This window comes from Symphodus melops (genome assembly GCF_947650265.1).
Source record: "Symphodus melops genome assembly, chromosome: 13".
NCBI lineage: Eukaryota > Metazoa > Chordata > Actinopteri > Labriformes > Labridae > Symphodus > Symphodus melops.
This window is the reverse complement of record NC_136703.1, coordinates 22,460,586-22,487,371: the sequence shown is the minus strand read 5'-3', so window position 1 is coordinate 22,487,371 and position 26,786 is coordinate 22,460,586. Positions and strand designations below refer to the sequence as shown.

Here is a 26,786-nt window from a genome sequence, read left to right as displayed (position 1 = left end):
AGTTTGAATGAAGGCCAAAATAAATCAAATCTTGTTTTGCGTTTGAGTTGTTTTGATTTGAGCTGGTGTCCGACAGCACGTGAATGCAGCATGTGAACATGACACATGTAAGTGGAAACTTAACGAATACAGGGCCGTCTCTGGCTGTGTACAATGCATTAAACGGTCTTGTAGAGTTTTCGGTTTGTACCCTAAGGTTTACTGCCAATTTCAGTTAACTATGACTGGGAGGATACATCATGGAAATGAAGCATCACAAACGTGTGTCAGTGCCTTTATTAATCAGGGGTGCTGCTTGTCAACAAGCAAGACAGGCAACTGCTTAAAAACTTCTGAAAGCACTCACTCTCATTGCCCTGCAGCTCATCATTGTAACTGTGATAACGACATGTAGATCAATGAAGGACAATAACAACAAGTTCTGTCTGGGAGTGAAACAAAAAGAGGAAGAGAATCTATCTATCTATCTATCTATCTATCTATCTATCTATCTATCTATCTATCTATCTATCTATCTATCTATCTATCTGTCTGTCTGTCTGTCTGTCTGTCTGTCTGTCTGTCTGTCTGTCTGTCTAGTGATTTTTACTGGTATCCCAATAGAAAATTAAAAATAGATACAGAAAATGGCTGTTTACAATTTCCACAACACATTCATTGTAAATGTAAGATTGATTGGATGGTTGTCTTTGTTTTGTACAGAACATCCCCACTATAATATTATTAGCCTGTTACATCCTTTCTGAAATTATTACAGGTGATTTTAAATCTAAGATTGAAGCAATTAATCATAGGCCTATAATTATTGTTCAGTCTAAATTTAGTGGTTCAGGTGTAAGTAATTGTTCTGTTTATTTATAATTGATCCACTTTGATTGTCTGACGATGTTTAAACTGCTAAAGTCGCCTTGTGACAAACCCAACCTTCTGTCATGCTTAATCTGTGAGCCAATCAATAATCCCACAGAAGATTGAAAATAGAAGGATTAGTGAACGAGTCATCCGTACGTGAATATGTGTGTGTTTGTGTGTGTGTGTGTGTGTGTGTGTGTGTGTGTGTGTGTGTGTGTGTGTGTGTAAGAGAGAGAGAGAGAGAGAGAGAGAGAGAGAGAGAGAGAGAGAGACCACCAGCACGGTGGGGAGCGCAAACTTGCGAGAAGCAGAGCATGCAGAAAAAGCTCCGCAAGAAGACAGTGCACCTCGGCGGGGTTTGAGGCTACAGAAGAGGCAGCAGCTTCTCGAGGATTACAATGATTGCCACAACTCAACAAAACATGACCACGGAGCTGGTATGTGTGTTTTTTTTCGTATTTAATCCCTATTTAGTGCTTTGAGTGTGTGTTAAAGTGTGCGTGCAGTTTGTGAGGGGAGATTCACTGGGTCCTCTGATGTGCAGTGGGGGGATTCCTAATGCACATCCACAATGAGAGCTCTATCGATTTGCGTTTTAACCATTTCGTCCATTCAGACTTTTTGTCCCCAGTCAATATTATTCTCCTGCTGGACTCTTTGCACTGCGGTGCAGGGCAGCTCGTGTGGTAACTCGACGTCCAGTGCCTCTCTCCCACTCTAGTTGTTTTTCTGTCCCAAGCAGACTTTCGTTGTATTATATCTGCAAACACACATACATGTACATTGTATCAGCGCTCTGTGTCACAAGTGCACATATCTACAACCTGCACTGAGTGATTAATTATCCTTCTGACTGCTGTGTAGGTGTGTGAACGGTGAACAAAGACTATGGCACCGTATCCCTTTTATTACGCTCACACCACTAACACAGTGATCATTAGACATGTTGCATTTGATGATGTATCATCAGTGCGTTGTCAAGTCATTTTTATGCACAATTCCCCTTCCAATTTTAAATGCATATCTGACTTTTTTTTTGCAGTTAATTGAAGACAGTTCATTTGTGTTTTAAAAGTCACTTTTCATCCTAAAAAGGCAGATTCCATGCATTAGTCTGTATATGTGTATTTTACAGACGATTAGTTACATTTCAGCGCAGTGCATGCAACTGATGAAAGTGGCCAAATCTGGTAGGAATAAATCATGTAATGTAAATGATGGAGATAAATGTTTGCAGATTATTAATCATACTGTTTTCACAGTACCATTCTATGCAATCAACAGAACTATTATGCTTCTTCTTTAGGATAAAACTTTATCATGCTGCATCACTTGTCCAGTAATCTAAATTAGCTGCTTCTGTTTCTCTACAGTGCAGAGCAACAATTTCATCCCCTGCCAAGTCCAGTAATTAACAGTCTTATCAAGCTGTCGCTGTTCTTGTGAAAGCGCTTCAATCATGAGATCATTAGTACACAGCTGTCCCCTGGTGGAGAAAGTGTTTGAAAGACTGCAGGAGCACAGGATTATTTGTCAGATTGTGTCTAATTTGGTATGTTGTGATATTTGACACAGAGTGACTCACAAAACTGTGTTTTATTTACTCTCATGTTCAAGTGATTGAATTTCAATGACGCCTGACTGAATGTCTTGTGTGGTAATCCCGCAGCGTTATTGTCTCCTTGAGAGGGCCACACAAGGCTGCAGGCTTTACAGACGATCCATTACCTGCAAATGTCGCAACATTTCATGCCAGGGTCTCCAATAAATATCTTTTACACTGTAATGCTATTTACGAGGCAGAGCTGTGTGATATATTTTCAAATGTGTCTCCGTTGCTGGAAACATGATGGCTTGGGGGGTGATCATTTGGATTTCATATCGGTCATATGTTTGGGTGACACACCATTTGGCGTATTAGAGCAAACATTAATGACTTTGGAAAACTGCTCTTTGTATAAGAAAGCAATTTCATGCCAGGGTAACAAAATGCTTTGGTTCTGGTTCAGTTAATCCCTCGCATTAGGGAAGAAAATAGATTTAATTAGTTTTCTTCAAAGGCATTATTGTTTTAACATGCATTTTCAACACTGATTAAGAGGCAATATGATAGAGTATATTCTTGTTTGCCATGAGTGTATTGTGTGCTGCTGCGGGAGTACTCCTATAGTCTCAGGCTTGTGAAAAATGGCATGCTCTATTGCATATTTTACTGTATATACCATGCCACCTGCAGCTTTCCCACATATGTTTTACTTACGCTGCTCTTTTCCTCAGGCAGAAACTCAGCCACTTTATTGAGTGCACTGACTTGCCAAGATACAGGACCTTTTCTTTTTTAAATTCACAATTACTTCATTTTGCAGAACAGGGGCATGAAAAGAATAGGACTGTGGTCTGACCCTCGCAGCAGTAGAGGCTAAAGCAGCAGGAATTTCATTTCACAAATGCTTGTGTGTCTGCATTGTCTGTGCAAAAACCTCAAGGGCAAAAATTCTGCCCAGTTAGTCCCACATGGTGTCCATTCCACCTACTGCTTTTTTTAAGATAAGAACATTCAAAGAGAGGAATGGTGGCGCAGTGAGTGGGATCAAAGAAATTCCCCTGAATGTGAAAAGTGAAAACCTCGAAATGAATCGATATCAGCCTGTAGTGTCTCATTACTACAGCATGTGAGTAACCATTTATTTCAACCACTCTTAAGTTACATTCTGTCTTCATGATGGCCTTTATTTGAAATGGGGCAGTGAGAGATATTGGTAAAGACACATGTGGGTTACTTGCTAATCTACAGCTTTCCCCTTGTGAGCAATTACAGAGAATCATTAAGCTCAGGAGCATAAGCCACATTGAATATGTGTCTGCCAATAGATCCGCCTCTTTTAATGCCGGTGCTTATAATATTGATGCCTCTTCCAATGTCATCTGTGTAATAAACATCGTAGCGTGGTGTCAGAGGAGGAGTTTTAGGTGGTATGCAAATTAGAGAATCCCCAAACTGCCTGCACCGCTTCCCTTATTCCTCTGCATGTAATTTATTGTCAGATTTTTCATGCCTCAAAGACACTGAGGATGGAGCTAAGGAGGTCTCCTGAGTCTAATTTATGAATTCTTAGCATCGCCTGGAGTCTGCGCAGCCCAGTTGTGCTGCATGCTGTGCAGATTGAGTAATTGTGTTTGGTGTGGCTCGCTTTGTGAGCGGGCAAACTCAATCAATATAGTTAGTGATATGGTTGATTTTTGTGTGTACAAAGTGCTTTGAGGAAAAGCACAGAAAAGTCAGATTTTAAGGAGATATGTCAGGACATAGGTGTCAATATTCCACATGGAGGTGTCATACTTTGCATATAAACAGGACTCTAAATGTCTCCTTTAGGGCTGTGTTACCTCTATTAATTGTTTCCCCCTGGACCTTGAACAACTGTACAACCTTATTGATTCTTTCATTTGGTTGAGTAAAAATCCCCAAGCTCGGCTGGCAAACTAAAACGGCTCTCTCTACTCGAATGCAGTTCTGCTCAACCCCAAAAACATCCTCTCATGGGGATTCCTTCAACAAGCTTTCCATAAATGTAAAGACCTTTTGATTTGCATTCTCGCCCCCTTTGGTATTTCACTGACACCTCATCTCGGCTTTCACTCCAACTCCTGTGGGATTACGAGGGCTGAATAAAATAGATGGCCCACGTCACAGCTCTGTGTGATTCATTTTTGATCTGGATCAGCAGAAAATACTGCCTGTGAGATGTATTTGCTTGTCCATCAGCCTTTGGACTGAAACAAGCCTGCGTGGTCCGTCATACAGCGGTGGTTGTCATCTGTTCACCTGTGCCAGCAATTTGTGCTGCATTAGATTCCCTCATGCATCGTGTCCAGCAGCCAGTTGGCGCTCTCAGCATCATCAATGATCTCTCTGGGGATTCAGCTCAGTGCATCTGTGCCTCATTTGCAAGTATGACAAAACTCCTCATCTGCCGGAATGTGGGATTCTCCCAGTTTGTCTTAACAATGACCTTAATTGGAAATGTGGTCTTATGTCTGGGCTCAGGGGAATGGCTGGATGATGCTTCAGCTCACATCACACAGTAATGAATACGGTGTGATAGAATTAGTCAAGTGGGACAATTACATGTTATACCTTTCCTGTATGAGATCTTGGAATCAAGATGCAATTCTTTATAAATTGTTCAAGGATGTGTATTCATTATAATTCATGGATTTTATTCAACATACCCTTTTTGTTATGTGAACGAGATTCAGTTCTCCGTGTTTCATATTCAAACAGTCAAGGCAAACAGAAAGTGCTGAATATGCAGTATGAGTCAGTATCGACTAAAGCCTTCATAGACTGCTGTAGCTTCCTTATTTGACAGAGGGATAATGGTGATTTACTGAGATATTGTGCGCCAGAAGGGCAGCAGAATGAGATAAAACAGAAAGAAAGACTGGTAAGATGTCGGACATCAATCCCCCTCGGCTCAGGTCTGCACTGAGAGTTCAAACATCACTTAAAAGTCGTCCCTGCAGGTGCAACTGCTAGTGGGTTTAATTTGAACATGTTGTGATGCTACAGCCAAGGAGATCTATTACAGATGAGACCTTGGCAGGAGTTGAACACTGGCAACCAACTGAGGTAGAAGACTCTCTGTGTTTTTCATTCAACTGGGGCAAAAAGAAAACCTTGCAGTAAGAAGTGAAAACATCTGAAATTGATTTCTCGAATATGTACCAAGGTGTTTTTATTCATAAGGAGGAGCCCTGCAGCTTCTGGTTAAAGCGAATTGACCTTTACTCTTAAGTTCCTGCAGAATCCACTTAACTGAAATAGGTTTTCAAGACATTTTGACTCCAGTTATGTAAGTACATTGTCTTTTATCAGCGCTCTCATATACTGTGTGCTATAGGAAAGAGAGAAAAGGTTAGACGTGTGGAGAAGAGTAGCGAAGCGAGGATATTGAAGGCGTAGCCAATCGTGGACTCAGGGGCAGCTGGTGTCACCGAGGGAGAGCGGAAGAGCAATCTGTTGATGTCCTCCTTCTGCTGCCTGGATCCCAACAACCTGGATTAATGTGATGAGGCCAGGTGAGGCTGTAAAGGTTTAGGCCGATTGTTTGGGCAGTCATAATGAAGGCTCAGTTTTTATAGCTGCTCTGTGATTAAACTCTCACACCCCAGCGACCATGTGGCTCCAGAAGTTCCAGACGCTCATTATGAGGGAGTGGAGAGCGGCCCGGGAACAGCATGCGATTGTGTTTATTTGTGACTGATACTGATGCCAGGCTCATTCCATCAGTACCCCCTGAAGGCAAAGAGAGCAAATATACCAACACAGGACTCGACTTTTTGTTACAATTCACTGTAGTAGGGGTGAGACGAAATATAAATACAGCAATATGTTGTCGTCTTGACTCGTTTGTTCAATTATCAAATCTCTGGTGTCAAAATTTGGATATTTTAGGAAAATGAAAATACAAATGACAAATACAGATTTCTTTGACAATTTTAGTCAATGCGTCACTACTTCATGACTCCTCGTGGTGGCCTGAATAAGAGTAACATGAATGGAGGTTAATGAATTAGCCCGAGAAGAAGTAGACAGCAGCATATAAAAATAAAAAGAAGACAGCCAGATACTGTGTTTGTATCCTTTCTGTTGTTCAGATATCACAATATCATTTTATCCTTTTTTTGCATGATATAGATAATCGCCAAAAAAATGTATCGTGATATTATTGTTATCCTGTGCTAAATATATTTATTGTGAGTGTCGCTGAATTTCCAGCCCTATTGTATAGATAGACAGCTCCCTCCACTTCTCCTTAGTTTGATTGCCATGTTAACACCTTAATCAAGAGCTGTTGAATAAATACTCATCGTCAAAAGCAGACATAGAAGGCTGCTTTTTCAATGGTGCTCACCTTGTACAGGAACAGGCAACTTCCTCCTTCTCCCTCGGTTTTTGCAAACACCTCGGCCCATCAGACATGTCGCAGGTGAAATGAAGCAAAACACAAGAAAATTTATGTTGTAGCCAAAAATTGCTGCATCAATTAAAGTCTCATATGCAACAATTTTATGCAGTTCTCATATAGAAAATTTGTGTGTAATTCAGCGAGGTGTCTGTGATGCTGAAGACTGGTTTCATATCCCCCGAGGTTTACTGTACTAATATGCCTGTCGGGGAAAAAACTGTGGAAATGATGCAGCACTAATATCTTCTTCCTCCTCCTCAGCTGTGCCCGCATTCATCATTGTGTTTTTGTGTGTGTGTTCTTGTCACAACAGGACCTGGGAAGTTCAGATGGTCCCCCGCGGAACTGGAAGGGCATAGGAATCGCCATGGTGGTGATCGTAGCTGTTATGTCCCTTGTCATACTCTCCGTCATCCTGCTCACACCGGGTGAGAAGAGCTGTCACAAAAAGTAAAATCATCCCAGTAGACAGAGGTTACACTACCATAAGCCTAACTAGCTCCTAGCTCACACAGAACCCATTTTCCTCTGACATCACACTCAAGGTGGGAGACTCAAATACGGGGAAAATGTTGTACTGCTGTTTTTCACATGTTATGGCATATAAACATGCACGTCTGATTATTCATTTTAATTTCCCCATTTCCAAATTGGTCTTGAACTTAGGAGACAAGTGATGGTTTTTAGAAACATCTGCTTGTTATTTTCAGTTTACCCATACTGTATGTCCTTGCATAGCGCACTGTTAGCAGGTAAATGACTCAATGCTAACAAAAGAGTTTGTTAATTTAGATCATACAAAGAAAAAGAAGCTAAAGAAGAAAGAAGCTAATTCTTTACTATTATTTACTGACTATTTACACCAGGAAAGATACAATTTTTTGTTTCTAAACTAGCCAACGATGTTCTTAAAAATCAGTTAGTTTCAAAAAACAACATGCTATGGTTAGCTTTTTATTTTCATCCTGAACAATAGAAAAGAAGCAAATTCCTTACCTTGTAAGGAAGTTACTTAATGCTAACATTTGTTATTATTTATGCAAGCTAACAGGTTATCAATAGGTGTTTTAGAGTCCAATTTGGCCTGACGTATGAATGGATTTTCATTTCTTAGTCTTTCAGTTGCAGATCAATAAGGCAGCTGTTGAAATGTATTCGAGCTTGAATGCCTTTTTCCAGATTTTATCATGAAAATAGTAGTACAGTATAACAGCATTTTGTGCTGATGTTTCAAGATAATAGACCTAAATGATAATAATAAATAATAAAATATACATAGTTGGAAACTAACAACACCTTGTTAGTTTGTCTTCTTTGCACAAAGACTGTAAATATGCGATAAAAAAAATGACGAAATCCTTCTACAAGCATCTCTGAAAGTCTCCTTAATAAAGTATGTCCTGTAATTTCTTGTCCCTTCTAACTGCAGTGTACAAATGACAATTTAACCTTGTATAATCTCTCCGTGTATTTCAAGGCTTTGAGTCGTTGCCAGGCAACAATAAGGGAAAAAAAACAGCTGCAAGCCATAAAAAAAAGCTCTTAGAGACAAACCTGCTCCGTTAAACAGTTAATTGTTTTTTAACACAACTGAGGTTTTTGTATATTAAACTAATTAAAAGTAATGTTTTTTAAAGGCTTGGAGGCAGAGCCAAGCTAGCTGTTTTCACTTCCACACATTACGACAAGCTAACTGGCTGACCATGACCTTAATGGCTGGATTGTAGAGTACTGTTCTTGATGTATTTTTTTTACAGGGTTTTGCCTTTATTTAATAGGACACTGTATCGTTTATGTATAAAGGATAGAGAGCAGGGAATGACATGAGAGAAAGGAGTCAGCAGGTTGGACTTTAAAAAGGCTCGTCGCCACTAGGCCATCACCCCTTGGAGTGCTGTTTTTAAATGTCAGAACAGTTTTTTGGGCCTTCATTATCTTTTCATGCCAGACAAAACGTGGACAGGAGGTTTCAAGAGGAAGGAATTGTCAGAAAATGTGAAGTTAAAAGATTACATTAGCAGTGAAATCAAGTAGCTAAGCTAACCAGCCAAGTATGTGAGATTGAACATAGATACTGTGCTAATAAATAAATTAAATAAAAAGATCTTGCAAACAAATGCTAAAGGTTCTATCCTCAAGGCTTAAACAATTAGATAGTTAATTAGCTAAACTGTCATGCTACAGTAGGCACTGTGATAGCAGACACAGATTGCATGCTAAGTTTTATGATATACAACATAAATTGTTTATTATGGTATTAATTGTAGAATTTTTGCTTGAGTTTCTTGAGTGATGCCCTTTTCTCCAAAACAGAAATAAGCTATTATCTCAAAGTTTGAAGCACTATATGGAAATGTAATTTGGGAAAGTATTATTCAGATATTTCAAATGTCTGAAACAAAAATAAATACCTGAGATGCCAAAGCTGAAATAGAGGTAAGGATCAGTTTTGCTCTCTGTAAATAAGACACCCTATGTGATTATGTATTTATATCTGTCTCTCTATCTCTGAAGATGAAACTCAATTGTTGCTCCGTTCCCAACTCACTATGGAGGATCTAGAGAGTGAAGAATTCAAAGTTCATGACCCCTCTGTCATGTGGTTGAACGGTAAGGATCCCTGTTCTCACTCGCAAATTGATCCTGACAGTTTAAAACCGTTTGATTGATCCTGGCTGAAACTGAGAGTAGCCTGCTGTTGGTTTGCAAATAGAAACAATCTCTGCCTCTGTCGCTTTAAATCATCTCTTTAATAACGGAGGAAACTTTTCTCTCACCTGTCCGAACTTTGTCAGAAAACGAAGTGGCTCTTCGAACCAGAGAAGGACACGTCCTCTCATTCAGCTTCAACAGCAACCTCACCACAACCCTGCTGGACAACAGCTCCCTGGTGAGTTACAGCAGCACATCTTCTGAGGACAGCGTACAGAGTATTGATTGGCTTATATTCATAGACAGCTGGATAAATTGACTGGCTTATAGAGAGTTAGGATTCCACGTTGAGACAGAGAGAAGCTGTAGAGTCCCACTGTTCCACATCCTACAGCTAAGACAAAAAAAGATTTGGCGGAGTGACAGTATTGGCTCATTTCGCCCCAATCTAGCTGCTCTGTGAGCCCTCAGCATGTGCCTTCAAAGAGAATCTCCCAAGCATGGGTATCATGTTGAACACCGCCTCTGCACGACACTGACAGACTTATATGGGTCATCACCGAGGAGCTTAAAGCAGGATTGTCAGGTTGAAAACCAGTCTCTTGCTGTTATGAAGTGGTTTGTTCTTTTTTTGCTGCTGTTACTAATTCCAGAAAAACCTATTTTCTTGTTTGGATACCAACACAGCAACAGGAGTTCAATGAAAAAATGCTCTGGCCAGAAACGTTTTCATAGTTAGTGTTAAACTGAAATCAAAATTTACAATAAGGAAAGCATCTTTTGAAAGCCAAATAACATAGCTCTTCACAGCTAACATGAAATAAAAGCTACTCTAAAAATATATCAAAGACGGGGAGAAAAAGCGTCTTCATTGAAGTAAATTTGAGCTTCAATAGGTTTCAGTTTGAGCTCTTTTCCCTGATGGGATTTTACAAGGAACAACTAGAAGCCAAATCTAATGATTTTCTAATGACCTGAGGGCCATCATGGACCTTTATGGGCTCAACCACCTACTTTTATAGGGTTGAGCTGATTGTTGTAAAGCTTATAATAAGTAAACGTGGAGATTTTGAATTTACTACGTTTAGAGCAAGTCAGAGGAAGTACCTGAATCCAGTGTTGAGTTCATATTACAACAGCTTTGGGGTTTATTTTGTAAGATTCAGTATAATTTTAACCGTGTTAAAGTCATGCTCTGGCTTCTCAGCTGAAGATTGAAAAAACATCCAACACAATAGTGAAGATATGATGAGATAAAGGGATGTGGAAGGACTATTCAGACCATTGCTTTACTATCAGGACGGCACCTTAACTGTTTGGTTCACTTGCTGTTGTTTGGAGGTGTTGTTTTCAACTGAAGCAAGGAGAAAATGCCCTGGAGGGGGAGTTTGTGAAAGCCAGATATTTCCTTCAGGAGTAGATTGAGGATCAATACAAAGATCAAAGAGAATGAATATGTGATTTATTCTCAAGATGAGCTGGAACACGACACAAAATGAATGTTGATGTTGCTCAACATCAATACTTGATCTTAAAGTTCACCACATCAACTTCAAAGTTTGTGATATTTAGATTTTAGTTGTTTTTTTGTTTGTTTACAAAGCATTAAAAAGAACTATCCCACCTTTTAGTCAATGATATAAAATGGTGAGCTCTGCAAGTTTCCCACATCCAGAAATACACAGACACACTTCAGACCAGCCTAAAGGGATCTTAAAAAGAGAGAATAAATCTGTGCTAATGTTTTATATTTTCAATACATTGATACATTATGATACAGTGTGTTTCAAAACAATACAATCTCTGTTGTTTTTTTTCATGATCCATAATATTGAAAAGTAAAAAACATAGATCTTAAGTCATGTGTTTGACCCAAATGGAGAGAGAGAGAGCACTGTACTGTTTAAATTTCATTTGTGGAACATAGACAGTGTGCAGGAATGTTCTTGTAATTAAAAACAAGTAATTGCCCTGTATTTGGTTCCCATGACCTCTTTATTTGTTGCCCTGGCATCAATGTACTGGGATTTTTTGCAAGTATCCTATCGAAATAATATCAATTTGGTTACCTTGACAACCTAGGACAACAACCCCTGAGGAACTCGTAGAGCCCCAAAAAGTTACTACGACAGATGAATGTATTCCTTTTTCTTCTTCCAGGACCTGACGTCTACTAAATTCCAAGTCTCTGCCGACAAGAGGTTTGTCCTCTTGGCGTATAATATTCAAACGGTAAGTTTCCTCTTAAAGCCAACTCCAATTGATTACAGAAATAACTGTCAAGATTTTTCCCCAGGAAAGCACAAAGGACCATAAAATATCTGCAAATATCAAAGAGAGAGCTGTTACGACTCACCTATTTCCACATGTCTGTCAGAGCAATAAGTTGCTGTGAAACAATTACGATGCATCCCTAACCAGACCCCTGAAAGAAAGAAACACACAGGAGGTTGAGGAGAAGGGATGTGCTGATTCTGCAGCGGGCTTCAGCTCCAGAGCACCGCCCGTCAAATGACTGGGATAACATATGGGGAGTTGAATATTTAAACTGGCTGATGGCTGAAGGTGCAGGGGGTTGAGGAAAGCTTAGAGTGAGTGATCAGTGTGAAATGGTTCGCCGGGGGGAAGGAGAGATATCAAGGAGATGAAGGACTAAAGTTGGAGCTGCAGTAATGAAATCACCCCGCTTCTTCAGCGGCGAATTTTAATGAGAGGCTGACGAGAATCCCAATCGCAGGTGGTTTTCAGATAAGCGACGGCGTAGACAGAAAACAAATCGTTTTTCCCTTTACTTAAATACAACAGAGTCCAGTGCCTCCAGGACCTCGCCCCCTTGTGTCTGCAGTCACATTTTGTAAACACCCCACACCATTAATAAACAGTTGAGTTGTTCCTCAAAGGGCAGGCAAGTTGTGTAATGTGCAAGTAATCTGTGAGGGTTAGAAAACAGAATTAGGAGGAAATGAAAACCCTCTCAGCACATTTCCCAAACATTTTATTAAGAATATGAAATCAGAGTTTGTTGTTCTCTCACACTCTGAGTTGTTTCTATCTCTCTGGGTTTCCCTTAGAGATCTGCCTTTGCTCTAATGACTGTGAATCATATAATGTGTGTGTGTGTGTGTGTGTGTGTGTGTGTGTATAGGGGGGAAACGATTGAGCCTGTTGCCATGTTAGTTCACCACAAATACAGAGCCTCCCGTGTAAATGAATTATTGAGCAGTTAACATACGTTCAATCAGTTTTCATAGATCTCTGTAGAGAAGTGGCTCAGATCTTTGCTCAATGTGTGTGTTGCTTGATTTCACGTCATTAGCATACTTCCTTTGATGTCAGCAGGAATTGTCTGATCTAATCTGTATGCTCGGTGTGCATTCACACTCGAAGATATCAGAGACAGTGCACAGGCCACCTGGAATCACTTGTTTGTTTAGAAATGCACATGTGTGCATGTCTGGGTTTTACATGCAAGAGGGAAATTCCTCCATTCTCCCTTTCTTTCTATCTCCCTTCCCCTCTTTCCCGCCTCATCTTCCTCGCTCTCACTCACTTTCTTCTGTCTATCTCTGGGGGGATTTGTGCTGACTGAAGCAGTTTGCGCCAGGCACCAGCTTTGCTGTTTTGGAAGAGAAGCCGCACGCTGCTGAGAGTGGCAGAGAACGATGGAGGAAACACAGAGAGAGCAGTGGGGGGGGAAAGCAACTTGCGACTGGTGGGGAAGAGAGAAAAATAGGTTATGCACCATCTGCCCTTAGATACAATGCCCGGTGTGAAATCAATCAGAGTGGTTATCAAAGAATGACAGAGATGTTGGAAGGGGAAAGCTGCAGTTTAAAGAAAAGGATGAGCAGGGCTGTGAGTAGAAAGTTAAAAGGCTTCTCTGGATCTTGTATTAGCTCTGCAGGCTTTAGGGACATTTTTTGTGCCTGGTGGGTGAGAATAAATGGATTTTGATAAGAGGGTATACAGAATGAAGTTAGGGATTTGGCCACATCGGAACACGAGAAAGCAGATTTCCTGGGGGGGAATGTTTTCCCTCAAAGCCCGTTTGAATTAAGCAGGTTCGTGTGAGAGAGGAGAAAAGTAGAGAGAGAGGAGACCCGCATATTTTTTTCAAAGAATGATGGTGAGATTCTTTCGAGTGGATGGAGGCTTCTAAGATTGATGAGCAAGAGGCAAACGGACTAAAAACTGCCGAGACGATGCAGTTTAGAGACAAATAAAGTGACAGGGGAGTCGTGTCTACACTCTGCAGTAAATGCTGATGCTGGGTGCTGCCATCAAAGGCAATGCATTGTGGGGCTGCTCAGGAATACGGAAAAGGAAGGATTCTGTTATCTGTGGATTGTGCTACATGAAATATCAATATCAGAGCTGATGCAAAGGGTGTTGTAATCGCTTTACACTTCCTTTGTTAATGCGTCTTATGGCTGTTTAATCCGTGCATGCCCCCTACCCCTCCACGCTTTGGCGACATGGAGTGGGGAAGGAGTGGGTAGTCGAGGGAAGGTGGGAGCGGGGGTGGGGTCGGCGAGGAGCAGAGCGACCTGGAAGATTTATGATATGTTTCTGGCATTCACATTAGAATTCACTCTGCTGCTCCAAGACAGATGCCCTCACTCTCTGTTTATCAAACAGAGGCACAATAACGTACAGCCTTTCCCTCCAGCTCCATCACGCTAAATCACGAGCAGAATCTATGACACCCGTTACAAATCATAAACAGCTGATTGAACATAGTTCTCTCGACTACCTGTCAACTCTGGCCGCCAGCCTCTGCCCTCAATGCACCCCGTTTCTCTCTTCCCGTCTTTGTTTTCTTTCTCTCTATTTTCCCAGCCTCACTTTTTCCTTAACTATCGAACCACTCCATCCCTTCCTCTTCCTGCAGTTATGTCAGTCGTTACATCGCTCTTTTTCCTGTCTACACCCTGTTGGCCCCCATGCTCCGACTTTCCACCGCAATCAGATTTCAATTTAATTTAGATAGCCTTAGGATTTATTTTCTCTCCTTTATTTCCTCAGCTTCACTCTCGTGTCACTCCATCCGTGCGTTTTCTGACAACAGACAAACAACACAGAGGAGAAATCCAATTTCACTGCTAAGTGTGCTGTATAGAGGATGTGACATTTAATTTCTTTAGGGACTTGTTTTCCAGGAGGCTCTGGCTTTCAGAGGTCAGTGGGAAAATAGCCTGCTTCCAAGCCTTTGCTCGAGGAAAAAAAAAAAAGGCTGAAAAAAAAATCAATATATTACCTGGAAGTCATCAGGTAATGCTGTGATCAATTACAGTTAATGCTCACACATACACGAGCACACTATCATTGATTCTTGTTGCTTGGTCCTCTTCAGCATGTTAATTTAATTAATCTGTAAGCCGCTGAAGCTTGTGTCAGGGCTGCGACATTGTTGCCAGCACAAAGGATCCAGTGGGAAGGTTATTAGCTTTAATGATGCTATTTAATAAGAATGTCGCTCTTCGCTTGTTCACTGTTCTTTCACATGTCATGTCTTTTCTTTTTCTCAGTCTTAAACAGTTCCTAAGGGATCAAACAATTCTGTTTCAAATATGATCTTAATAATGATGTAATATGGATGAAATGACTGCAAGAGGTTTAATTACTCAAACATATTAAGGGTATATTAGCCGTGACTTTTTCAGTGCAAGTAAAGCATTATTAAATCAGTCTTTTGAAAAAAATGCATGTATTGATTAACCTAATGCTCTTTCAGGAAAACACTTTTTTTGTGACTGGTGCATTGATTTAACAATAAAGTTGTTTCACTTCCAGTTCGAGCACAGGAAAAAAGTCCAATACTGTCTAAAATGAGCATTAAGAATTATATAGGGTGCTTTATATAGTCAATGATTCAATCTGACAAAACAAAAATATTAACACAAAAAGAATAAAAATCCACTTAAATTATTATATTAACGGATCACAATTTCTTTTTTTACAGATTCGTCAAAGATAGCAAAGATGGCCGCAAACAGTTTTTCAATAAGTTATTTTGTGGCGGATTTTTCTTTTCTTTTTTTTTTAAACTGAGACAATTTAAACTCATAAAACCAAAAAGCAGCTAACTCTTGTTGTTAGGTAAGGATTTCTACATTTTCTGAGCCAGAACCTAAAAAAGTAGTCGATGGTTTCAGTGTCACCGAATTCTTGAGTCCAGAAATTGGAATCTATATCGAGAAGGAAAATATGTTATCAAGAAATATAAGACAATGTGAAACAAACCTTCCTGTTGCTTATTGCCTCATTTTAAAGTAGACTTGAGAATCCATCCCAATCTTTGTTTAATTTATATTTACCTTTCTTTAAACATTTCTATGAGCATGTGTGAGCACTAAAATCTCTGTGTGTTGTTATCTAAGTGCAGCACACCTGTGTTGCATGTTATCCTCTACCTCTTTCAGGTGTTCTCTCAGTCCTTCACAGCCTCCTATGCTATCCATGATGTGGCTAATGGGTAGGTGGAATCGTGAATGCAAATGCATGGGCTGCACTGGGCATGAGCGTTACCGATGCTAGCAGACCCGTGGATTGAAAAACCAGAGTGTGTCTCATCGAATCAGAATCGTCATGTTTCTGTCAGACGTGCATTCATTCATCAGTGTGCTCGCCAGGTTCCATCATCCAAATGTAAGGTCTGAGCTGTACTCGAGATTTCAATGCCTGAGAGTTATAGACGGTATCATATCAGTGGATCCTGGAACTTCTGAAGAACGGGTATGAAAAGGACTTGTAGGTGACCTGCAGTGTTGATCGTTGCCTGAGTTTGCCTTTGAGGGAAATGTTTGCCTGTCCTGATAGGGGGGGGGGGGGAAATCGCTGTTCAAAATATAGATCAGGAATTTTGCACTCTTGCATGAACAAATCTTGTTCTTTGTTCCGCTTTCCCTCCATGCATCTTGCTCTTTTGTCCTTACAGTACAGTATCTCTTTCAAGCAAAGCTCAAGGCCGGGGCATGGACGGACCTCAGAGGGCTTTAAACAGGACACTCGCTTGTAATGGAGAGCTTATGTCTGGGTGTTTGTGTGTGTGTTCCAGGGATCTGCTGGAGCTTTACCCTCCGGAGAAAGAAAAGGCAGCTCTACAATACGCTTCCTGGGGCCCTCAGGGGAACCAGCTGGTAAGCCAGACTCTAACTAATTTACCTTTATCAATGTGACGTCATCAGCATCAACAATCTCCCTCAATCTTATCAGAAGAGCTTCTCCACCTCTGTTCTTGTATGAATGGAGCCTTTGTGTAATATAAGTCTAATAATGAAAACATCAGTGGTATCATGTTGTTGTCATTATGAGATGAACTCCAGCATAGAGGTTATTGCAGAGCTTGTGTTGCTATGATCGGGTTGTTTTACAATCATAATTAAATTCATCTACCATCACTGTAATATTATTGGCTCTTGCTGCTATGCCGGCGCTCATCTGCAGCATATTAACTGGAGGGTAAAGATGTATTGGCTCTCACTTCTTGTGTATGTGTGTGTTGGCCGACGAGTCACTCAGTCTTGGACGGCGTCCGACGATCGATTGAGGCGGCCAGCGATGAAGCCTGCAAATGCACTGTTTGATAATGGATTGGCATTGTCTGTCTGTGCTGCTCATGCCAGGCCTATGTGTTTGACGGAGATATCTACTACCAGCCGAGCGTGACCAGCAAACCTCTGCGTCTCACAACCACTGACCAAGAGCAGAGTGTGGTGAACGGGCTCTCCGACTGGACTTATGAAGGTAGGATTCATTCTCCACACCCCGCGTTTTTCTGACAGTGAAAAAAATATAATGAAAACAGGTGTAAGCTCCAACTGTGACATAAATAACCAACACGGTCTTTACAGAGGAAGTGCTGTTGACATATGCTGCCCACTGGTGGTCTATGGACGGGGCCCGGCTTGCGTACCTCACCATCAATAACTCTGCCACACCTGTAATGGAAGTACCTCACTTCTTAGGACGTCTCTACCCGTCCAATGTCGCGTTCCCCTACCCCAAGGTAGGATAACTATAAACAATAAATGTTCAAATAAATAATTAAATAAGATTCAAAAGAAACACAGAGATAATGAAAAAAAGAGATTCAAATACAACGTATAACTCTCACCATCTGAATTGTGTTAGGTCTGTTAATAATAGAGCTATTAAGTAATGACTTTAAGTAATCAGCTCTGCGCTTACACATGAATCTGGTGCTCTGAAGTGGCTGATCACAGAGTCTCATCAACCCAACAGACACAGAAATGGATCAAATCCACTCTAGAACATCATCCCGAGGATTTAGGCCTGCAGTTTGTTCCTCCTGTTTCGAGTCAGACTTCATCCTTTGGAGGGGAGGCTCCAAGAGGCACAGCCCAACTCTCCCCAATCGCAACTTAGAAAGCCTTGAATTTTTTTATAATAATTCATTAAAATGAAATATTGAAATAAAAAGTCTGCAGGGGGCTTTGGAAGCCCGTCGTTGGCGGTTGTCATGCTGGAAATGGTCAGCCTCAAGCGGACACTCGAAAAACTGCAGTTTATGGAACTTTTGCATTGGCCTCATTTTTTTCGACGCCCGAGGTTGCTGCTTGCATACGATACGCTTTCTTGGGGAAATTTGTCTTGGACACACATTGAGCTGCTTCTACAGAAGAATCAACAAACAGAACACAATAGACACGAACAACGATCCACATGTAAACAGAGAATCCCATAGTGATGTAAACAGCAAACAACAACATATTGCACAAGACCTGCGTATAAAAAAACACATCTTAAAAAAAAGATAAGAATTAAGAGCACCATGACGTTATTGCACAGCCCATACAACTTTAAGAAACATGATCAAAATGAAGGTTTTTATCACTTTCTATAGAACATGTGCATATTTTCACATCAGTGGATCAAATCAATCTATCAGTGATAAATTATGCAGCCCCAATTTACAACAAGTTTCATCTCTACACAGTGTCCAAAAGAACAGGTATGCTCATTGTTAAGAAAAATGGGATAAGAGGAAGGATTTCTCCTTTGTATTCCTCGTGTTCCTGTAGATGCAAAACATTTTGAAAAATCACTCTGGAGCAGTGTGGAGGACTGAGTGAATTTTTCTGTCAGATGGACTTAAAGCTTTGCCAAAACCTACAGCTAACATGTCTATTTTTTATTTGATTCCTTTCCTCTGCTGCTCACAGGCTGGCTCGAGTATCCCATCAGTCAGTCTATTTGTTGTAAATCTGTATGGTCCAGCTCACACTCTGGAAATGATTCCTCCTGACTCTCTCAGGGCCAGGTATAACATCTTTGTGAATTTCAAATCGGTATAAACCTTGAAGACTGGAGACCTGTCAAAAATGATTACACTTGTCAAAATGTCTCTCCTCTCTTCAACCCTTTCCCCCTTGTATCACTTTCTGCATCACTTCTCAGAGATAGCTACATCTCCATGGTGACTTGGATCAGCAGCACCCGCCTCGCTGTACGTTGGCTGAATCGTGCCCAGAACCAATCAGTGCTCTGCGTGTGCGAGGCCACCACAGGGGCATGCTCCGAGGTGAGTGGTCATCAGTCGTTCCACATTAGTAATTCAAACGGCTCACACTGCAATATTCAGCTTTAATGGAATTTTTGCTCCCTTTACACTGTGTTGGGAGTTGGGATTGATTTCTTTAAGCTCTCAGATGTCTACACGCTGGATTAATATTTAAGGTCATTTGCTGCATGAGTAGAATTCTCAGAGTTGTGCTGCAGTCTTTTATTGCTTGTTCTCTTCTAAACCCTTACAGAGGTTACCCATCAAGTGCCAATGTTTTGCTTTATTTTATGATTTATGAACAAAATAAGTTGTAATACTACAATCAGCTTAAGATGATGATGAAAGTGACTAATTCATGCCCCCATAACATCTGATTCTGAATCAATAGAAGCACAAATTGGCCATGGACATAATGCAAAATCAGCGGCAGGTATGTATAGCTCAAGAGGGGTTTCAATTTTCTGTGTCTGTTTTCTGTTTTTTTTTAGCCTTTTTTTAAAATGTCTCTCTTCAACAGGAAGTGCCGTTGTTTTCAGAGGATAGCTCCGTGTTTTATACAATCCTACCAGCGAAACAAGGCGCTCGAGGGGAGTTTCATCACATCGCTGGTCTCTCAGCCCAGGTCGGATAACTGTCACTCCCCTCATATCATCCTAGAATAACTTAGTCATAAACATTTCAGCAGAGGGGTCCCGTTAAATGGTGTGATTACAGATATCAGTCGTGCCTTAAGGCCTCCTCCTCTTGTCATTACGCACTTTGTTTGCATTCGTTTTTTTCCCCCGAGTTAGTGAAACGCCACTTTTATCTAAAGAGTTATGTGACTCATTAATACTTAAATGGTGGGTCGCCCTTAACGTTCGTGAGGACATTTAGCTCGTTACCTTTCAGCTTAGCAATTTATTCATCCTCAGTGGAGCAATTAAAAAATGTTGCTTACTTTTATAGAAACATTCTATACAGAGGGGAATGACATACTGTTTCTGTTTTTCTCCACTTTTATGAAAGAATTCACACTCACACCTTTGATACGACGCATCATTCATACAATTAGTAGAACCATAATGTCTTCTCTCTTGTTTCTAACTTAAATCCCAAAATCAAAATAACTATGATTAAAAAAGACTTTTTCGGACCTCTCTCTGGAGTGATCACAGCCTCTTTTTGTTTTAACCTTATGAATCTTAATTGCTTTTTCTCCATCCTCTGACACAAACTCCCTATATCCCCACACCTATTTTTGTTCTGTATATCTGCTCTCGTCTACATCCCTCCTCATCTATGTCTTTCTATGTATATCACAGCCTGCCACCCCCTCCGTCCCCCCTCGCTTCTTGACATCAGGGAGCTGGGACGTCACCTTGCTGTGCGCCCTTGATGAGAAGGCAGGAAAAATGTATGTGAGCGTCAGCGTGTGTGGAGCTGGGTTAAAAATGACATTTTAGAGCCTTAACAGCTCAAAGTGCCTTACAGAAAATACACACTCAATCTTTATCTTTAGCAATCAATCAATCAATCTTTATTTGTATAGCGTCAATTCATATCTCAAGACACTTTACAAAAAGCAGGTAAAGGACCTTGCTCTTTGTCTGTAAACATTATAAAGTGAAAAAAATGCTCCTCATTAAAAAGGTCTCATCTGGCTGTAAAATGGTCAGCTGCAGTGTAAATTCATGCAGACTCTGAGTGAATGATAACATTAAGACTGTCTATTACAAAATAACTAAAAGGGACATTTTGTCATGCCAAGAGGTGGCATTGACCCTGAGTATGCTTGTGGTTACAATATTTGAACATGAAGAAGGAAAAGGATTACTTACCCTGGAACAAGTAGATTATACAGATTAAATCTGTCTCCATCTTTCTAATGGGGAGAAACCCCCTTATTGACTTACTGACTGAGACGTGAGCATTACACTGACACCATCTAGTCAGTTGTTTGTAGTCCTAAAGCACACAGGTTGATACAGCTCTGTGCCTCCAAGCTAGTCAGTCTTTCCCACAATGCTTTAGTTGAACTCATATAGAAGGGGTAATCCACATCTAATGCTTTGATGTATATCTGATTCTCAAATGTTTGAATTCACTATCACTGATGCTAATTTATGTATTCAATAATGTATATACATTATCTCTCTGAAGTACGTTAATGTGTCTGTTCTTGTCATGAATAATTGATGTCTAGAATAATTATGATGAAGTGATGTGAATAGTGTACATTACTCAAAGAACTTGTTTTTTTTTTTGTTTTTTTTGTATTTCTCTCTTCGTCAGATATTTCCTGAGCACAGAAGAATCCAGACAGAGCAGACACCTCTTCAGGTAACCATCCCGTGAAACTATAGGCTCCTTTTTTGAACCGGGGTCCTCTGATCCCAGTCATTTAAAAAGAACATTTTAAAGGGACTTTCCAAAAGATTACATGTTCTCAGGGACAGGAAATCGACAGCGGCACTAACATTGTGAACATTGAAAAAACATTTTGAACATTTCTGTCACTTCGACTTTTGCATTTTTGAATGTGGACGTTTCCACCTGCAGGATTTGTAAGCACAGGATAGTTAACATGAAGCCATGTTAATATTTCTTGTTGATGTCTTGATGATGCACAACAGTGCTTTGAGCTTAAAGTTTAAAAATCATCAGCATGCTATTGTTTTCATGATGGAACATACTGGTGATTACCAAGTGTAACATTATGCCATCACCACCTCAGTTTTGCCTGGTAGCAGGCCAACATTTACTTGGAGGAGAACATAATACATCAATAGTCTGGTGGGATAGCTATTAGTTATACAGAAAAAGTCAAAATAACAGAAACAAAGAAAAATATAAGTTGATCATTTGAAAAAACAAATGATTCTAATTAATCCTCATGGGAGACATGAACTCATGAACCTAATATTATAACAATCCATTTAATAGTTTTTGAGACATTTTGCTCAAACCTCAAATGTCTCTAATCTAAAGTGATTATTTCTGTAAAATAGTCAGATTAGCAATTTCACCAGGAACAATTGTCCTGTAACCATGAATGCCTCTTAAAAATGTCCACCTGATACTGACTAAGCATCGTGTCCATACACTGGGCCTTGCTGTTAGAATTCTTTTAAACACCCTCAGAGGAAAGCTACTGCACACTTATGTTGATATGAGAATCGTTATTGTATTATGTGCTGAAGGTGCTCAAGGCCATCAGCTGAACGGACTGATTTCTAACAGAAAGAGACTGTGGACCCTCTGCTGCAGAGAGCCGAGTCATTGAGATTTATGCCCCCCCCCCCCCATGTGATAAACACACTTGTCTGCTCCCTCATCAAACTCCTCGGTTTCATATCTTTTTATTAACTTACTTCGCTGTAGGCTAAAGAGAGATAGCACAATATTATGGAGGAGGGATGATTGCTCGTTTGAACTTAACTGTGATTAATCCTGTATGAAATCTGTAAGCAGCGCAGTGTAGGCGCACTCGCCACCTCCTCCCAGAGCGAGCAGCATAACGACTTTAATGTCCACACTTATTGAACCCCATTTGTTTAAGACAAGTCAACTGCCGGAATAGTTTGTCTCAAGACACTTTCTCCGATATGTAAGCAAATTAATTGGCCCTCTCCTGAAGCACATCAAAGTGCGTCAGACTTAGTAAAGGGCGCTCAATAACCCGCTTCTTTTATTCCAAAGTGTGGCCCTGGATGGAGTGTTTCAACGTCAGTGCATCTCCTGCAACCTGTTAGATGGATGTCGCTTTTTTAAAGCTGAATTCAGCCCCAATCAAACATACTTCACTCTCTACTGCTTAGGTAAGATACACACACACACACACACACACACACACACACACACACACACACACATACGTTCACATACCTGTATGGAAAATGTAGGATTTATACTGAGAGACAGCTGGTGTTATAATGTTCTCTTGTTAAAAACTCCACAGGCCCAGGAGTCCCTAAAGTGACCGTTCACAGCACAAAGGACCCCTCCAGTGAGTCTCCCACCTGCCTGTCTGATTAATAGTCTAATCACACACACATGCACACACTATGTAGTCACCAGCGACAGCCTGCAGAGGGAAGTATATTCAAGCACACCAGCATTTACGATTACTGCATTACTGTCCTGCTTGTGGATACTACTGTAATACTGCCCTCTATCTGTGACTCGCTGTTACAACATGAGGATTTTTACCTCAATCTGAACAGCAATTACGTCAGAAAATCAGGATTCAAAATGTTGATACACTGTTTCCTGATGTCTTGTAGGTTATGTTGTTTTGGAGGATAACAGCCCTCTATCTAGAGCTCTGGAGGACAAGAGGCTTCCTGAAACGCTGTTCAGGACCCTGCCAGCAGACAACCATGGTAAGAACACAGCAGCTCTATTTTTGTGATTTATTCATTTATGTCTCTTTCTATGCCGATTTAAATTGATGGATCCTTCTGTTGCTTATAATAAATCTTGTTATTTACGTTCTTATCCGAAGACGTCTTTGGACAGATGACCTGACATTTTGACCTCCACCTCTGTTTGCATTCTCAGATGTCCACCTGAAACTATCTCTACCTCAGGGTTACGAGGCCAGCCTGCACCCTCTCCTCATCATCGTGTAAGCCCCCCTAAACAACAGCTGCCACCTGATCTCTGGCCTTTTCTTCTCCTCTCGTACGCCTAAAAATTGTCACAGTTCTTGCTGAACCTGTGCGTCTTGTCGCTCAGGGATGGAGTTCCTGGCAGTCAGTCGGTGACAGAGGAATTCGCCCTGGACTGGCCTCAGGTCCTCTCAAGCACTCACAATGTGGCCTTGGCCTGGGTGGACGGCAGGAGCGGGGTCGGCCGTGGACAGAAGACCACTGCTATGGATCCACGCAAGCTTGGCTCGCTTAGAGTTAAAGATTATCTTGGAGTTGTCGAGTCAGTAATGTTACGCAACAAAATACTGTAAGGCTATATAAATGTCATGTGAGAGAAATGGCTGGTGAACTCACAGCACTTTATGACATTTCCACAGGTTGTTGATGCAACTCTCCTACATTGACGATCGTCGCATGGCCCTGTATGGCAAGGTCACAGCTTTTTTAAAGCTTTTTCCGTAGAAATGTTTGTTAAGCTACTGCCCATCGAAGCCATCTGAGCTCTGTCATACTTTTGTTAAAGCACTTCTCTGCTTCTCCTTACAGGCGTTCGGGGGGTATTTAACTCTCAAGATGTTAGCTGCAACACATAAGTTATTTCAATGCACAGCTGCTGCTGCACCCATAACTGACTTCAGGCTCTATAGTAAGTTGAGATCACATCGTAAACTGTTCAAACACAAAGGCCTTTTGAATATTGATGACACTGAGACATAGTTTTTGTTGTTGAGTATTTAAATGCTATTCCCCTTTTTACAGGTGCTGCATTCTCAGAGAGATATTTAGGCCTCCCAGCAAAGGAGGAGCACGCTTACTCGGTGAGGCTTTGGAGCTGATGTTCTTTTCTGCTCTACATTATTCAAGAAGTTTACACTATTAAAGGTTTAGGATACATACTCACTTGCATGTTTATTGACTGAAATCATTGTGGTCTAATACCAAAGCCCTCCAATAAAGAAAGTGTCCGTGAGAGTTTTTGTTGGAGAGATGTTGATTCAACTTATTGGTTCCCTTTTAGTTTGAGTCACATTATAATAAGAAGTGTTTCCTTTATTTTGTCGACCCCATTTCCATCAATAAGGGTGGCCTCCAGGATGACCATACATTTTGAACTACAACTTTTTCAAACCATGATTAAAAAAAGCTGAACATTTCATGTTTTATATTGTGGAATTTATTTATGTCCTGTTGTGTTACACTGAATTGGTTTTAAGTAGGTGTGTAACTTATAAAGCCCTAAATGTGTGCTGCTGTTTTTTCCAGACTGCCTCTTTGTTGGAGGAAGTGAACAAACTGAAAGATGAGAACTTTCTTATTCTCCATGGAACTGCAGATGGTGAGGGTTTTTTTTGTTGTTGTTGCAGTTCTATGCCATGTTGTTGTTGCTGTTTTGAAATTTTCTTTAATCTTGTTTCTGTGTGTGGCCGTAGCGAGGGTACACTTCCAGCACAGCGCAGAGCTCCTGAGCCGACTGGTGAAGGTGGAAGCTAACTACTCGCTGCAGCTGTACCCAGACGAGGGCCATAACCTGAGGGAGCCGCGCAGCATCCAGCACTTCCAACGGACTGTGGTGAACTACCTCCAATCCTGCTTGAAGCACAGCGTCTTTCTAGATCCTGTAGAGGAGGAAGAAGAGGAAGATGACTGAGCCTTGAGCCCCTTTTCATCTTCTGGAAGGACTCTATTTGGACTCTATGCCATTTTATGCATTACCTTGGGTTGGATTATCTGACACAAGAGCAGAGGAGTGGGGACCAAGCACATCAGATCACCTCCTACGACTTCTGGAAAAACTGATTGATGTACTGTAAACCTTGTTGCACATATTTATGATTTATATGTTTGTTTACAAGATTCACTGAGATAATGTGGACATGAAGGCTAGGCTACTGATTCTGTCAGATGTTTAAAAAGATTTTAAAACATGCATGTCGTAATGGCTGCATGATGTGGATTAGTTTACATTGCATTTTATGTGTTGTGCATTTTTCAAAAATCACCATTTAGGGTTAAAAGTGCAGAATCTACCAGCAATTGGGAACACACTAGAGGCCTACTGTGAGAGATCCATGTTGACGCTATGGAAAGATAGGCTTAAAGTTTCCAAATGCATCCAGCTATGACTATATATTCCTAATGATTCAGATTAAAGTCATATAAAACTGAAAAATCAGGACAGCTCTGATTAAAGTTATTTAAACCATATAACTCTCAGATAACATGCAAACTGGGTCAAAGGTTAATTTATAATGTTGTTGTAAAAGTCATATAGTTAAGTCCTTTAGTTCACTGTGTTTCCAGTCTCATTACATTCAAATGAGGCATAAGGATCTAAATGTGCCAAATACACTTTGTGGACTTCTTCCTTTAGTTTCATTGCCATAACTTGCATTATGTGGTTTAGGATGAGTATGCAGCCGAGACAATGTACACCACCAGCTCTGATTCAAGAATGACAGCAAAACAACTATGTGTGTTTCTCTATGTACTGTATTTTTAAGTGTAGGGGGCTGTATTTTATTTAGTTTGATACATATCTGCATTTTAATAATTTCTTGTGTATCGAAGTATTGACTTGTCTCCTCGAATGAACTGCTGAACCACTGTAGTCCTTAAAGCTATTGGATTGTCGGGTTGACCATCAAACTATCAACCCAAGCTAAACTGGTAAACTGCATGCAGGTTATGTGAAAACATATGCCCTTGACTCTGAACAACCAGCTACTCCTTTTTTTCCAACTGACAATAAAGTTTGAGCCTCTTGTTTTACAGCAAAATTCTACTTGTGTTCCTTTCATTGCAAATCACCCCTGGTTGTTATCCAAATGACACTGAACTGAAAAAATACATACCAGGAGCGAATAAAGTACCAAAGGGTCATTTACAGTTAATGCTATCTGCTCTCAGTGGCTTTCCGAAGGGATCCATATATAGTGTTAGGCAACACTGATTGATTGAGAGTAACATATGCTAATTCGGATGTCCAAAAATAGCACAGGACAGATATTTTTAACATAAAAAGGTGAAAAAGCCCGTTATAATTAGCAGAACATGCAAAAAAAAAGTTTTAATTGAGAGAAGAAGCTATGACAGATAAGATTTACAGTCTGGTTATCATATCATTATTATCATTGTATTGCTCCTGCGGAT

At 40.5% G+C, this 26,786-nt stretch overlaps 1 protein-coding gene across 2 annotated transcripts; it reads left to right on the top strand.

Moving 5' to 3' along the window:
• Positions 1–856: 856 nt before the first annotated feature.
• On the top strand, positions 857–26,413 carry LOC306833451 (inactive dipeptidyl peptidase 10). 2 transcript variants are annotated; one of them, XM_079358704.1, is made up of 25 exons: positions 857–1,289; positions 7,138–7,252; positions 9,339–9,434; positions 9,620–9,714; positions 11,637–11,708; positions 15,899–15,951; positions 16,534–16,615; positions 17,102–17,222; positions 17,330–17,484; positions 18,662–18,759; positions 18,897–19,020; positions 19,391–19,432; positions 19,520–19,624; positions 20,307–20,398; positions 21,277–21,324; positions 22,684–22,802; positions 22,943–22,990; positions 23,268–23,366; positions 23,545–23,611; positions 23,722–23,916; positions 24,014–24,068; positions 24,183–24,282; positions 24,396–24,454; positions 24,900–24,972; positions 25,067–26,413. In XM_079358704.1, the coding sequence occupies exons 1-25, from the start codon at positions 1,251–1,253 to the stop codon at positions 25,282–25,284; spliced, it is 2,370 nt and encodes a 789-aa protein (XP_079214830.1). In that variant the 5' UTR covers positions 857–1,250; the 3' UTR covers positions 25,285–26,413. The 2 variants fall into 2 exon arrangements, with proteins under 2 accessions (XP_079214830.1, XP_079214831.1); XM_079358705.1 differs by lacking the exon at positions 857–1,289 and adding an exon at positions 5,801–5,934.
• Positions 26,414–26,786: the final 373 nt, after the last annotated feature.

What these genes read in the sequence shown, in the direction of transcription:
- LOC306833451 (XM_079358704.1), top strand. Translation starts at nt 1,251, where the DNA reads ATGATTGCCACAACTCAACAAAACATGACCACGGAGCTG. An exon ending in CTCTGTCATGTGGTTGAACG is followed by an intron (nt 9,435 to 9,619) that starts GTAAGGATCCCT and finishes GAACTTTGTCAG; the next exon opens with AAAACGAAGTGGCTCTTCGA. An exon ending in CTCCGACTGGACTTATGAAG is followed by an intron (nt 17,223 to 17,329) that starts GTAGGATTCATT and finishes CGGTCTTTACAG; the next exon opens with AGGAAGTGCTGTTGACATAT.